Source organism: Geotrypetes seraphini, chromosome 12 (assembly GCF_902459505.1).
Source record: "Geotrypetes seraphini chromosome 12, aGeoSer1.1, whole genome shotgun sequence".
NCBI lineage: Eukaryota > Metazoa > Chordata > Amphibia > Gymnophiona > Dermophiidae > Geotrypetes > Geotrypetes seraphini.
This window is the reverse complement of record NC_047095.1, coordinates 92,370,795-92,387,044: the sequence shown is the minus strand read 5'-3', so window position 1 is coordinate 92,387,044 and position 16,250 is coordinate 92,370,795. Positions and strand designations below refer to the sequence as shown.

The 16,250-nt window shown below is 42.5% G+C and overlaps 1 protein-coding gene across 1 annotated transcript in view; it reads right to left on the bottom strand.

Moving 5' to 3' along the window:
• Window positions 1-8,262: 8,262 nt before the first annotated feature.
• Window positions 8,263-16,250, bottom strand: part of CENPL (centromere protein L) — an 82,464-nt gene continuing 74,476 nt past the window's right edge. The window contains exon 5 of the mRNA XM_033917014.1: window positions 8,263-8,496. Within this exon, the coding sequence (XP_033772905.1) occupies window positions 8,422-8,496 (75 nt within the window). The 3' untranslated portion in view covers window positions 8,263-8,421. The remainder of the gene's footprint in view (window positions 8,497-16,250) is intronic.

Below are 16,250 nucleotides of genomic sequence, written 5' to 3'. Positions count from 1 at the left end.
GTGATGTATAGCAAAGCTTTTGCATTAGAATTGTATATTTTTCTCCCCTCCTGTGTGGTATTTCTTTGATTCCTCCTTAACCTAACTGATAGACACTTTGAGATGGTATGATCTTCTTCTACAATACTTATCTTCTTTGACACTAAGCCCCTCTTCTATTAAACTGCGCTAGCAGTTTGTAGTGTAGAGAGCCGCGCTGAATAGCCTCTGTTGCTCCTGACGCTCATAGGAACTCTATGAGCATCGGGAGCAGTGCAGGCCATTCAGCGTGGCTTTGCGCTACAAACTGCTAGTGCAGTTTTGTAGAAGAAGGGGTAAGTATATTGATAGTTATTATCTGATAAGAATTTTATAAGTAAATAGGGAAAAAGGTGACGGCATTCAGATTTGCCATTAGCATCAGACCTACACCAGGAGAACAAGCACCCCTCCGGGTGGTTTGGACATCATAATAGCGAGTGAAAAGAAAGGCTTCCAATACCAGCAATCAGTCTAAATTGCGGGTGTTGACATACTCCTGAAGAAGCTCTGGTTAGAGTGAAACGGGGACGCTCCGTTGAGCGCAGTAACACATGTCTATAGAATACATGAGGAATCTGAAACTTATCAGCTGTATGTAAAGCTTGGAGAAGATTACATTCTCAAACTATGGCAAAGTCTAAGCTAAGTATGATACTGAATAAGTTACAGAGAAAAGCTTTGCAATCCCTGGAATATCACCATAGATGAAACAATAAATTAAAGACACTTTTGTTTAGTTTGGAAAAAAATTTTATTAAGTAAACACAACTGGAAATAAAAATATAAAAACTAAAAACAAAAGGGAAAAGGGAAAATATAAGGGGCTAATGCTAGCTTGCCCTAGGCTTTTATGACAAGATTTGATCTAAAATCATACAGCCACAAGCTCTTGAGGTCTCCTTTTTCCCTATAAAATGCTTATCAGATAACTATCAATATATTTACCCCCTATTTTACAAAACTGAGATAGCAGTTGCTAGTGCGGGGAGCCATGCTGAATGGCCCACGCTGTTCCCGACGCTCACAGGAACTCATTGAGCGTTGGGAGCAGCGCAGGCCATTCAGCGTGGCTCCCCATGCTAGAAACTGCTATCGCAGTTTCATAAAAGGAGACCTTAGTATCAAAGAAAATAAGTATTGTAGAAGATCATATCATCTCAAAGTGTCTATCAGTTAGGTTAAAGATGATTAGTCAATGACATTTCTTTGATTCCTCCCACCTATCTGCTCCTGTGAGCTGAGCTGGCAGCTTCACTGTAGTTGTTCACAACTTATTGAAATGAACCATTACAAGGGAAGTTGTATGAAAGCTGGAAAACAATTACTGGCTGAGGCTTCTGAAATAAGTAGCAATCCAAATTTGCCTTTTTAAAGTGGACTGGAATGTACTCCCAAGTCTACAAAATATGAAAAGTCAAGTTTTTCTAATATGGATACAAATTTCAAGATTTGGTAAAAATAAAGCAAATATATATTGTTCATTGCTTCCATACAGTCAATTACAAACATAAGAAGGTGGTTAACTAGATATTTCTCAGCTATTGCAAAGAGGAAAATGATTCTTGCACTCTAAGGGCCTCTTTTACAAAGCCACAGTAGCGATTCCCACACGATAAATAAGATGCAGCCCATTCATTTCCTATGGGCTGTACCACACTTGCCATTCTGGTATTCACTAACACGACTTTGTTAAGAAGAGCCCCATCTGCACTATACACCTTATAAAATCGTAGAAGCAAACATTTTGACCCAAAGACCAAAGTTAACTTACATATTTGAACATAATTTTTTGCAGATCTGCACTGGAGAAAATCACTTTAAAGTGAAAAGGAACCAAGCAAACCATTAAATAGAAAGGAATGCCAACCAACAATGACGTTGCTAGTATGCTGCTTTTTAAGTATTTTTAAGAAGCAAATGGCTTGGTTCCCTTTTCATTGTCCCAACTTCTCAAATCTTTAGGATTACCAGTTTCACAAAATAATAAAGGCTGAGACAGTATGGTGTCTTCCATCACATCTCCTCCCTGGCTTTCAGCTCCATTACCTTCAGTACTGTAGTAATGAATTCTGTTTAGCAAGAGGCTCTTAGGACCTTTTGCTAAGCTGCAGTAAGCAGTAGTGCTGCCCGATTTCCGATTTGAATCGATTAGTTTTTTAAGAAGTCAGCCTCCCAATTCGGTGATCGACCCTCCTCCCTGTGCCTTCCTAAAGCAGGAGCGGCAGCGCTGCCTCTTGCTGGCTGTCTATTGCCGTTTTAGGGGGCAAGGGGGGAGGTTCAGTCGGGAAGGCCTGCCCCCCCCCCCCCCACCTTCCCCACTCTTACCATAACATAATATGGCAGCCTGCAGGATCGCCAGTGGCACGTTCCCTCTGCCGCTGTCCCGCCCCCTCCTTTGATGTCAGAAGCAGGATTGCTACAGTACCGGCGATCCTGCAGGCTGCCGTATTATGTTAAGGTAAGAGCGGGGAAGCTGGCCGAACATGCAGGCCTTCGGGAGGGGGGTGGGGGCAGGCCTTCAGAGGAAGCTGGGAGAACATGCAGGCCTTTTGGCTCTGGTATAGAAGTACACGGAGGGAGGGAATGGGGGGTTCAAAGAGATGTGCATATAACAGGGGGGGGAGAGATAATGGGTCTTAAAACAAGAAAGGGAGAGAGATGCTGGATGGTTGAGAAAAGGGAGGATGCCAGACCTCCAGAGGAGGGAAGGGAAATGGAAGGAGAGGACAGAGATGAAAGATGGATGGTTAGCACAGAGAAAGAAGAAAGGAGACCTTGATCAGAAGAAAACCAGAGCCTGGGACCAACATGATTTGAATAATGACTAGACAACAAAAGGTAGAAAAAATAATTTTATTTTCTGTTTTGCGATTACAATGTCAGATTTGAAATGTGTATCCTGCCAGGAATGTGAGCTAGGATTTAAGAGAGGAAAAGTCTTTTTTGTTTACACCATAGCGCCAGTGTGGGTAGGAGAGGGCAAAGGGGGTGAAGAGGCTATAAAATAAACCCACCAGGATGTTTGGAAAAAAAACCAAAACACCCAATTGGGTAGGAAAATTGAATCAAAAAATTGATTCCGTAGGCTGAATCGAATCAAAATTTTTTTTCCCTGAATTGGGCAACACTAGCAAGCAGGAGCACTTACTGCAGTTAAAATGGCATAATATCTGCTCAAGTGTCATGTAGTAATAGCTAAATCGGCACATGCAAAAATGGATATTTTTGTATCTTATAATTAATGCACATCAACTGTTCAGCAAATGAGCCCCTACTATCTACAAAAAGGTGTACGTGCATTGCCACTAATGCAAAAATCAGCCATTTTACTGCCTACTATAGCCACTTCATACAGCAGCTTAGTAAAAGGATGCATTAGTCTCGATACCAGAAAAACTAAAATGTTGCCCACAGTAATTAACAAAGTAAGTCTCAAACCATTCTTAAGCTACACCTTTTATAGCTGAACTATAGTAAAGGAAGATCTCTGCTGAGATCCCTTTCAGCAGCAGGGCTGAGGAGCAAACACAAGATATTGCCATCTTTAAAGACCTGTAGTTTTAAAGGAATGCTATTGTGGGCATAGTAAAGAAGGCAAATGAGATCTGTCCAGGTGCTATGAGATCTCCAATGTGGAAGTTTTATGAATTGTCAGCTAACATGTTGCTGGTTTAAATGGTTTGGTCTCTATAATATACAATAGACAATCCTAAAGAGTAGAATAGTAAGAGGTAAATGTACAAAGCACTGTCCTTGGTACACATAGCCCTAACACTTTGGAATCGGTGCTTGAAAATGTTTGCTTTTTATAAGTTAAATGCATAAAGTTTGATTTTACATATGAAAATCATTTGCACCTATTTTTTAGTATTCTGTAAATGTTTACATTTTTGTAGCATGAGGAACTTGTAAAACAATGAAATAAATATGTACATGACTTTGGCTTATGGTGTTCTGTGTTACTATATTTAACCACAAAAGAAATCAAGAATCTGTACAGTTAGGTAACCTATTAAAGTTGTTTTGTTTTTTTTAAGAACTGATTTCTGGACCAGCAACGAAGTGTAAAGCAGTGTTTTTCAACTAGTGTGCCGCGAGATGTTGCCTGGTGTGCCGCAGGGCCGCCATCAGGGCAGTACTACCAGTCCTGCATTCAGGGGCCCGGAGCTGACAGGGGGCCCGAGGCAGGGGCGCCAGTAGCTCGCCAAGGCAAAGTGAGTCGATCACCCAGGACTCACTTTGTCTTGGCGATCTAATCTATCGAGCCGATAAGTCTTCTTCTCCCCGACGTCAATTCTGCAGTCGGAGAGGAAGTTCGGGCCAGCCAATCGTTGCCTGGCTGGGCGGAACTTCCTCTCCGATTGCAGAATTGACGTCAGGGAGAGCATGCGTCGGCGTCGGCTTTGGGGCCTGTTATCCATTGGTGGGTCCTGTTCCCCGATGGCAGCGGCAGTGGCTTGGGGAACGGCAGGGAGAAAGAAAGAAAGGGGACAGGCAGGGAAACAGAAGGAAAGAAGAGAAACAGAAAAAAAGAAAGAAAGGTCAGGGAGGGAGGAAGAAAAAGTTGGGGGAGGGAATGAGGTGTGGAGGAGAGAAAGCATACAGGCTGATAGAAGGGAAGAAAGATTGGATGCACAGTCAGAAGAAGAAAGTGCAACCAGAAATCACCAGACAAGGTAGGAAAAATGATTTTATTTTAAATTTAGCAAAGTGGAGGCAGTATTACCACAGTTTTCAAAGGAATTTGCCCAAATAACTTAATAGTTAACTGGGTAAATTCCCAGAGATGAAAACTTCCCTTCACTTACTATGCACAGTTCTGAATTTATATCTGCTGTCTATATTTTACAATATGGTCACCTTTTACTAAACCGCAATAGTGGTTTTTAGCGCAGGGAGCCTATGAGCGTCAAGAGCAGCGCTGGGCATTCAGCACAGCTCCCTGCGCTAAAAACTGCTATTGTGGTTTAATAAAAAGGATGGAGGGTATTTTTGTCTATTTTTGTATGCTATAAAAACCAAATACAGAGAGAGACTGAGAGCTGTTGACGAAGAGCTACGTGTGTGTCTTTCTTCAATTCCAGCCAGAATATCAGCTTTGTGTTCAGCCAAACAGGCCCAGGTTTCGCACTGAATAAAGTATTTTATAATTTTTCACTATTCTGTTTACTTAATATTTCATAATAAAGTAATTATAAAATACTTTCTTTGTGTTTATTTGATTCCTATTCAAGAAAATTACTTTATATATAGTCAATATAGGCACAGAGTTAAATTTTTTAACATTTTCTAATGGTGGTGTGCCTCGTGATTTTTTTCATGAAACAAGTGTGCCTTTGCCCAAAAAAGGTTGAAAAACACTGGTGTAAAGGATCAACTAACTTGATACATAAAGCAGTGACTAAAGTGATACAATTTTTCTAAACAGTAACTAGCACATGCCTCATATCCTGCCTATTTTTCCTCTCTTATGTCTTAAATCAGGGATGTCCAACCTTTTGGCTTCCCTGGGCCGCATTGGCCGAAAAAAAATGTTTCTGGGGCCACACAAACACGCAGACGCTGCAGCAAGACAGAGGAGGGAGCCGGCAAGATGGTAAACACCCAGGGGCAGCAGAGGAAAACACTGTATCGCCCTCAACCGGGGCTGCACAAAATACTTCACGGGGCCACAGGTTGGATACCCCTGTCTTAAATTTTCTTTGACTTTAGGAGCCAGCAGCTAAGATATCTGGCTTTTTCCTCTTATGAAGATTTTGGAAGAGGAGAGGGAAAGGAAGGGCTAGACCAGGGCTGCCCAAGTCTGGTCCTCAAGATCTACTGGCAGGCCAGGTTTTCAGGATATCCACAATGAACATGCATGAGAGAGATTTGCATACTAAGAAGGCAGTGCAGGCAAATCTCTCTCATGCATGGGTCTGGCCTCCAATCAGACCCCCCTCCCTGGGTGGAGCTGGTTTCTCTTGCCCACAGGCTCTCCCACCGCAGCAGTGGCAGTCAGCCAGCAGCAGCAGTACTATAAACAGGCTGCTTGTGGCCAGCCCCACCAGCGCCTTTCCTCTACTGCGTTACTTCAGACATGGCAGAGGATAGGCTCTGGCAGGACTGCCTGCAAGCAGCCTTCTTACAGGACTGCCTCTGCGGGAAGGACTGTGGGTAAGAGCTACCGGCTCCACTTGGTGAGAGTTGATAAGAGGCCAGAACGGTGAGGGAGATATAGTTGGGACAGGAGCAGGACAGCAGGGATATACCATTGGGGGGGAGGGAGGAGAAGACATGAATGCTGATGGGGTGAGGGGACATGGATGCTGGACCTACAAGTGGTGAGGGGGCATGGTAGAGAGAAGGGTGGTGGAAAAAGAGGAAGAGATCCTTGACTATGGACAGATGAAGACAAGAGAGGTGGGGGGGAAGGGATGGTAGAGAGAAGAGTGTTATCCAGACCAGAAAGGGGGTGGGAAGGGATGCAGAGCTTCTTAACCAGTGACATGAGAGAGACAGGGTGCTTGAGAGGTGGGATTTAGAAGGAGACAAACTGCAGTTGGAGTGAGAGGAAAGGGAGGAGGGCTGGAACTTGAGAAAGGAAAAGGTAGGAAAGAATTTCAGGTCATAGGATATGGAAATTCTAAGCAAAACACTACAGCTAAACTGCAGATTTTGAAATAGTGTGCCAAATTTTCAAATGTGTGCAGAATTTTCAATTTTTTTGCACAGAATTCCACTAGGAGTAACTAAAGCATAAAGTCCTTTGTGGTCTTTGCTGTAAAGGCCTGGTACAAGGGGCATTCAATAATTTATCTACCTGAGTATGAAAACATAGCAAGCATGTTGAAATAAGTCTATGTATGTTGTGATTCTCATGCACAGTTGCGCTCAGTGCGAGACTAACATTCAAAGAGACAAGATGTCAGGAGAGTCCTCATGCGAGTCAGAAACTGCTAGATTTGAAAAATAAAAGAAGGGAAAAAGCCAAAGGAGATCCATGAACACATGACTGCAGTTTAGGGTGAGTCTGCCCCATCATCCTACAAAGTAAAATTTTGGAGTAAGTAGTTTAAGTAGGGTTAGAGTCCCCATTGAAGATGACCCTCACACACTGAAATGTGCAAGAAAGTCAAGGATTTAATTTTGCCAAAGATGAATTAATGTTTCCCAAATAGCTGAAGAAATGGGCATCTCGGCAGGTACAGTTTGGAAAATAATTCATAAAAAGTTTGTTGGGCATGTCCAAGGTTCATGCAAGATGGGTTCCAAGAATGCTGACATCATATCAGAAGGCCACGAGGCTCTAGTGCTGTCAGAACGTGGAGATGTTCCGTGAAGACCAAGTACATTTTCATCATCAATTGGTGTCTGGAGGTGAGACTCGATTCTATCACAGAGATCCTGAATCCAAAATGGAGTCAATATAGTGGAATCACAAGTCATCCCACACCCCACACACACACGACAGAAAAATCTGCAGGAAAAATCATGGCTTATGGAGTTCATGCCACACAAACCAACCATAACTGGGGAGAATTACGCCAACACAATGATCGCTTTGCCAGTCAATCAAGGAGAAAAGATGAGGAAAACTCACATTAGGCATGCTGGTGCACATGTCATGACAGAGGCTGCCATCTGAAAATGTGTGTTTCAGCAGTCTACGGTCCTGACCTTGCTTCCTCGGATTATTCCCTGTTCTGAGTTTTGAAGAAATCTCTGTGGACAGCGGTTTTCAAGAGATGAAGATGTCAAGGAAGCTGTGATGTCCTGGTTTGAAGGTCAGACAGAAGAATTCTTTTCAAAGAGGTTAAAGTCATTGCAGGAAAAGAGGATGAAGTGTATGGAGCTATCAGGGGACTTGTACTAAAACACAAAACAATATTTTTTAAACTCCTTTCTTTTCTACCAAGGTAGATAAATTATTGAACATCCTTGTAATTTGAGTTTATAGCAGGTTTCAATGTCTGTCTTCCTACCCTCTTAACTGCAGCAAGCACAGGCCCTAACATCCCCCATACCTGCTTTTCTCTAGACTAGGCCCACTTAGAGCAGCTTGTCACTTTCATGATAGCAGTTGTTGCCTGTTTTCCCATGCACTTTTCTTCATTCAGGCCTTGACCAGAAATGTTCTCAACTATCGCAGAGGAAGAAGTAACCTCTCACCACCTCCAACAGCAGGAAAAGAAGGCAGAGCAGGCCAAAACTCAAGGTGTAGTTCTGAAAAATAGGATCATCTACAACTCCAAATTAAAAATACATAGAAAAGTTTATTCTGTTTTATTAAGAGGATAACAAAGCATTTTTTTAAATTCCATATTTTCACATAAAAATGGTGCATGTAAGGCAAGAACATGATCTAATTTCAGCCTGCAGTGTAGGATCCCTGTTGAAGCATGATCTAGTAAGGAGTGATTAATACTGGATCTGATTGGTAGCCAGCTCTGTTAGCAACGCCAGCACTCTAATCACATTTTCCTTAGATAGGAGCTGTCGAAATAAAAAAAAAAGAGAAAAAAGTAAAAGCACAAGATGAGTACTTTACAGAATGTTGATAGTGAGGCTTGCTCCATCACCAGTACCAAGTGGTAAAAGCACTACTTAGGCAAGATATATGCCAGTTCTATACAAACTTAACTGTTTTTACTGAGCAGTAAGGCACCTGCAGGATCAATGATAGTAAGCTAAGGTCTTAAACCACTCTAACCATTTCATTTAAAATAACCAATACATTTAATATACTATTTTCCATTTTGGGAAACTTGAGGGAAGTACAACTAGTGTTGACACCTAGATCTCCCTCCCCACACACAAAAACAAAACATATCCTTGGTGTCTATGGCAGTGTTTCTCAACTCGGTCCTGGAGTACCCCCTTGCCAGTCAGGTTTTCAAGATATCCACAATGAATATGCATGAAAGAAATTTGCATATAATGGAGGCAATGTATGCAAATCAAGTTTATGCAAATTCAATGTGGATATTCTGAAAACCTGACTGGCAAGGGGGTACTCCAAGACCGAGTTGAGAAACACTGGTCTAGGGCATAACTCCCTACTACAAAAAGAAAGCTCCCTGGTGACTAGGGTACCCACTTCCCACCTTCCCCATACACTATATATATCTTGACAGACAGGAGGGATGCTTACTCGCTCCTATCTCATTACCACCACCTGATCCCAATGCAACATGTAGGGATCAGTCAGTCTGCCAAATGGTGAAATTTAGTCATACCTGTTAAATTTCTTTTATACTAGTTTGTTAAAACCATGCACTGTAGAGCTCACCCTCACCCAGAAACATTAAATATATATATTTTTTAATCTTGACAGTCTAGAGCAGTGGCTCTTAACCTGGGTTCGACCGAACCCCAGGGGTTCGGTGAGTCAGTCTCGCAGGTTCGGCGGAGGTCAAAACACACCTCTGACTCATATAGCGCGCAATCCTTTGAGGATGCTGGACATAAAAACGAAGAAAAGAAACAGACTGTTGCGAAAATGACATGAGTGGCACTTGCCAAGGTAAAGCTGCGCATTTCTGAACTGGTCTCAGAGGCAACAGCAGAAGTCACACTGATTTGCAGTAAATTTCATTATTATGTTATTATTCGAAATATAGGAGAACTTTTTTTGTTTTCAAAATTGATATTTTTTCCCTCACTGTATACCTATGTTTTGAATTTAAGGGTTCGGTGAACACGCATATGAAACTGGTGGGGTTCAGTACCTCCAACAAGGTTAAGAACCACTGGTCTAGAGCCTATCCATATTACACAATTTGGGTTTTTTGTTGTTTGTTTGTTTTTGTAACCTGTGCCTAGTGTGCTTGCTTTTCTACAGAGATTAGTGAGCCCCACCCCAATCACTGTGGTCCAAGAAGACCCTGCAGAAAACAGTCACAGGGAGTGCTCAAACACTTCAGCACTCAGCAGCTGCCAGAAGAGCAAAAAGGGATTGAGCGGCTCTGGCTCCAGCACTAGCCTGACTCCACTATGGCTCCCCAGCACAGAATTGTGTTATGGTGCTTGGATGCTGCAACTGCATTCTGTGGAGTCTGAGCAGAGATTGGGCAGACCAGGCCTGCCTTAGCTACGCCACTGACTCTATGGCAGGTCCCAGACTAGTACAGCAAGACCCAAAGAAAGGAAATTAACAGGTATAATTAAAATTTCATCTTCCTTACCTTTTCTGCTATACCAGTCTGAACAAGCAGAAATATACTGAGCAGGTGGAAGACAAGGCATCTAAGCTAATCTTTAGTCTTATATACCGGGTCATTCCCAGAAGGACTCGAATCGGTTAACAAAACGTAATCTTAGGAACATTGATAAGGAGAGAGTCAGTGAATGTCAACATACAGTTGTTGGCTAAGGAGTTCTATCAGTAAGATATTTTGTAAATAGATATGTTTTCAAGGATTTTCTAAAGCAAGTCAGTGAAGAAAGAGTTTTAATAATTGGCATCCTGCTTTATTGAGAACACCGAGTCTGTAATTTTTTTTTTTTGCAAAGGAATGTAACACCAGCTCACCACCCCGCAGATATCCCCAGGCAGAGTACTTGGGCTTCCACTCAGGAGATTACTTGTGCCCAAGTAAACCTTCAGTCCTCTCAGCATCTGTTCAAAAAAAATCTCTCACTTCCATGTCTGTCTTGATCCAATAAGCAAAAGAACACTGTGAGGCTGGAAGACCCTACCAGGGTACTACTTACTACTAATTACTATCACATAGTTTTACACACAAGGTTTTCAAATAAATATTTGATGAATTGATAAATATTTTTAAAAAATAGTAAAATAAACTAGTGATTAGTCTTAAAAGACCTACCATGGGCCATAGAAAAGCCTGAACAAATAGAGGAAGAGAATACCATAGACATTCAATTTGTGGAGTTTTTGTACTGAGCCTCTGAGCTTCATTCTAGAAAGGAAGGCAAAGATTCCTTCCCTCTCACTTTCCCTCCCAACTTTCAATCCCCTATTACACTTCCCTACACTACAACCCTTTCTTCTGTAACTTCCCCTCATGCATTTCTAATTCACTGAATGTCCAGCCTTCTTTTGATGTTGAACCACCTAGAAGTCGTCTGACTATGGTGGTATAGAAAAATAAAGTTGTTGTTATTATTATTACTCCTGATTCATGTAGAATGGGGGAAATCACTAACATGAGAAATGAGGGGACTCTCTGAAAAACACAGTCTTCTTGTGGCAGACCAGGTTTGTTGCCCCAACACCCTCCTCACTGACACAATCACCACTAACGTCCCTATCTTCAGCATAAGGTCTTTCAAGGAGGTTGCTGCAAGCAGCTCAAAGGGTGGCCTTGACAACACAATAAGGATCAGACTGAGGGCAGGATGCACAAATGCTCCATCACCATGGTAAAAAATACTGTAGTAGGAGCGATTCATTTTTACTGAGTGATGCTGAACACAATAGAATGCAAATTATATGCATGCTATTCTGCTGGAGTAGCACCAGTAAAAAGGGGAAGGAATTGTGCCTGGCACGTGCTTAGAAGAGCAATCACTAGGCAGCTTCTCCACCCTTTCATTCTGTCAAATTTCTTCTGTCCCTCTGTTGCTCTTGTGCCAATTCAGCTGATTGTTGCAGGGAAATTCCTGATCAGCTGAGCCAGGGAAGGGGCCTTATACACCTCAGCCAATCAGAGCCTTAGGCCTCTGCCCAGTGCATCATAAGATGCACTGGGATGGGCAGGGCTGCCATTTTGAAGAGGCGGGCCCAGAGACAGGAGGGAGTGTGCCGATTTCAATTAAAGGTATGGGGGGCTGTTTGGTGTGTGTGTGACTTATTATTTTAAATTTGTCAGAGGCTATCGGGAAGGATGAATGGGGAGGTCACTTCCTGCCAGGTTGGGTACTGTTGAGGGTGGGAGGGCAACTTTGGGGTTTAAAACATTTTTTTTATTTTAATGGGCTCAGCTGTCATGCATGTGTTATGTGAGCCTGAAGAGTGAGCCCAAAACTCTTGGCTGCAAATACATAGAGATGGTTTATGAAGAAGTCCCCAAACTGTTAAAGATTTCCTGCTTACAGGTGTGATAGTTGTCACCGATATGAAAACAGATTGTAAATGAATCAAAATTAAATGAATAAATTAAAAAGCAGTACCTACGGAAACTAAGCCTTGAGACCTTGTATTCAAAAAATTAAGTTCACAGATTGGCATCCCTTGTCTAAATTGCTGATTTTACATTTTAGCTAATGCTACGGAAGTTCAGGTTGATTTTGTGACTTTTAAGACATAAATTTATGTACCATTCTTCATATACATCGATGGTGATAAGGTTCTCAGAGGAACAGGACACATGGGTGTTTTACTGAGAAAAATCTGTTCCTTGTAGATTAGAACATACAATGCTAATTGGGAGGTCATTATGGATGCCAGGATGTAGATGTCTTTACTGGCATGATTGATATTTGAAAAGGTCAGAGATCAAAAGTGATTTAGAAAGAAAAACTGACACACTGCCAGGTTTAAAAACTTAATAGAATGGACTTTTAATGTTTACAATGATGTAAGGCATTTTTGGAAAGGAAGTCATATGATCAACTGTGCCATTGTATTCTAAAGCATGATAATTATTACAAATGATGTCACATAGGGTTTAAATCTGTTTGTCCTTGGTTTCTCCCTTTGAAGAGTACTGAAATTCTGATGGCTTGCTCTTCCCAGACAATGGGAGCACTGATGATAAATTCTGATTGTTTATTACATGGCTTTTCCTCATGTCTGTTGTTTGAATTCACAGAACAGAGTCTCTAACCCAGTCATGCGGGAGAGAGAATCCATTCTGGCAATTCTTTTGACCTCAATGTTCAAGTCTTCCAGCCTGGCTTGGACAAAGGGTATTTGCTGGAAAGGTATTGGGTTGGGGAAAGGGGGAATAGGAGGGATTGGGAGTTACTGCAGCACTGAGTACCCCTAAGCTCTAAGCAGCAAAGATTTTGAAATTGATACTTTATTGGGGTTTTTTTTTTAGTTCAATCTTTATTAAGTTTTAACATCTCACAAAGAAATGCAACACAAATATATTATAAGCATATGTAAACATGTAGCAAAAAATTTTAACAGAGTCATGTCCTTATCTATCCATCCCTCCCTCATCCAAACCCTCACCCTTCCTCCTTCCCATTTGCTTGGCAGGTCAATCATACTATCACACATACTGCTTAACAAAACCTAAGGGGCTCCAAACATCCTTAAATGAGGCCAGACCTTTCAGCTAAATTAGCTTCATTTCATATCTCCCACCAAAATTGAAAATTAGGAAGTGTTAAGTCTTTCCTTCTTATTGATTGTATTGCCACTCCAGACAGTATCAAGAACAGCTTATATTTATTAGCTGTCAGTAAGGTCCCTGAAGTAGCACGTGTTCCAACTATTGCTATGCTATATGAAAAAGGTATACGAATTTCCAATATATTCTGTATTTTATTCCACACTTCTTTCCAGAATGTTTGAACCAATGGGCAATAAAACAAAAGATGGTCAAATGTACCCACTTCCTTTTACAGCTCCAACATGAATTAGATTTATTAGCATCCAACATTTGTGACTTGACCATTGTCCACAATGTTCTATGGAGTACAAAATAAAGTTTGTTGTAATGAAGCAGAAGCTGTGCATTGTGTCCTCTGAATCTTTATCCTCTTCCAATTTTCAGGTGAGATAGAACATTGCAGTTTTCTAGACCAAATAGACTGAAGTCCAGAAAGAGGTTTCTTAATAGATGTGAGCACTGGAGTTTATTTCAGCTTGAAGCCTCATGACCTTGAATCCCCACAATATAGCACATATTAAGCAAACTTGGTTGTTCCTTCAAAGTGTGAAGCGATGGAAAGCCAGCCTTAATAGCATGTTGAAGCTGTAGCCATTTAAAACATTGTAAGAATGGCAAGGCAAAGTTACATAGAAACATAGAAGATGACGGCAGATAAGGGCCATAGCCCATCAGGTCTGCCCACTGTTGTAATGTCTGAAAAGACACCAAATTTCTTTGACTCATCACATCTTGCAAGGTTCTAACTCCTGCTTGCATCCAGATTTTCCAAAGGATTGTAGAACCATTGATGGTAATCGCAGGGTTCAGCCATAGAGATTTGTGTAGAGTTTTTAAATGGAGTAATAAGCAAATCATCCAAAAACAACAAAGCTTGCATGTAGACTTAAAAATTTAATTATTTATATACGTACACCTATCAAATAATTAAGATGGAGCGGTGACATTAAAGCAACCAATCAGGCGTCTGTTCATATATTTCCATTAATATCCAATTCATTCATTGTCTTAAAATATAGGCACAATGCTATAATTTAAAATTAGGAAAACTGACTCCCCCCAACTCTTTGACTTTCTGTAACTTTGCCAGAGCAATTCCAGGTGTTTCCCCCAGCCATATAAATTTAATGAGTAATCTATTAATCTGTTTATAACATTTTTCAGAAAAGAAGATTGGTAACATACTCATATAATATTGTATGACTGGAGCTATCATTTTCACCGTTTGGATCCTGCCCCACCAAGAAAGATACAAGAAGCTCCACTTCTCACACAATTCTTGAATTATCCCAGGCAAGCAGGCAGCATATTCTTAACTGATGGGTGATGGCACCGACGGAGCCCCGGTACGGACAATTTTAGAGTGATTGCACTCTAAGAACTTAGAAAGTTCTAGGTAGGCCGCACCACGCATGCGCGAGTGCCTTCCCGCCCGACGGAGGCACGCGGTCCCCAGTTTCTTAGTTTCCGCGGAGCTAAGACGACGCGTTTTTTCAACGGCCATTGAAATACTTTTTCTCTTGCCTTCCCGCTCGCGCGTTTTTGTCTTGGAAGCTTCTCTTCCTTTTTGTTTCTTTAAAAAAAAAAAAAAGTTCTTTTTTTCTTTTTTCCGGCTCGCCCCGGCGGGGCCTGTTGCCACCATCGAAGCCTCAGCCTTCGATTTAGCGGAGGCCATTTTTACCTTCATGCCCCCTCAGCCAGGATTTAAGAAGTGCCAAAGGTATGCGCACCCTATCTCTTTGACCGACCCGCACAATTGGTGTCTCCAGTGCCTGGGTCCGGATCATAGGGCTTCCTCCTGCACCCGTTGTGCTACTCTTAAAAAGCGCACCTTGAAAAATCGACAGATTCAGCAAAAACTTCTTTTCGGTGCTGCAATGGCTGATCCCTCGGCATCCACACCGACGTCAGCGGCTTCTAAGCCGGCACCCATTTCGTCGACGCAGCACATCGCTCCGGCGTCGCACCCTTCAGGTAAGCCGGCTAAGAAGCCTTCCTCCTCCCTGGAGGGCCCTCCGGTCGCTGTGGCACAGAGTCCAGTCCTGGCGACCTCGAGGCGCCCCCATAAACGCTCCGCTCCTATAGAGGCGAGTGCATCCTCGTCGGCCTCCTCATCCTCTGGGCGTCGAGCGGCAGCAAAGGTACCGCAGAAAAAGAAAGTGATATCGGTGCCTTCCTAGGATTACCGTATTGCGGCTGTTCTTCAAGTCCAACTTAAAGAGCAATTACAGCAGCTCCTCCCTGCTCTGTAGGCATCAAACCTTCCAGTTCCGGTCCGGTCTGAGTCTCCGGTATCGGTCGTGGAGCAGCCGCTATTGTCGGCTTCCGCTCTATTGGTACCGGTCCACTCTGCCTCTTCGATCTCCATGCCGGTCTTGTCCGCGGAACCAAGAGGCCTCCATCGTGCTGTTCAAATGACCGAACCTGCACTGATATCTGATCACTCCCGGCACCGGCAACCTATTACTTCCCCGGGTACCGCATCTTTGCGATCTGGGAAGTCGGTACGCAAAACCCGGCATACTGAACCTTCAACACCGGACTCCCGGGGTTGCGGTTCTCAGGTACCGGACCCTGATCTTTGGGATGACTCCGAAGAGCCTTTGATGTCTGATGACAAGGTTTCTTCAGCTGAGGAAGACCCCTCTGTGCGGGAACCTTCTTCTAACCCTGACCCAATCCTCCTTTACAACTTTTTTAAAGGAGATGTGCGAGTCTCTTTCTATTCCTTTGGAGGCTGAATCTAAAAAGTCTAAGGCATTTCTTGAAGCTTTAGACTTTGATCACCCTCCTAAGGAATTTCTCAAATTACCCCTCCATGATATTTTACGAGAGACTTTCTATAAAAACTTGGAGACACCTTTAACCATCCCTGGTGCCCTTCGCAAATCAGACACTTTATACAAGGTTATTCCCATTCCAGGCTTTGACAAGTCTCAA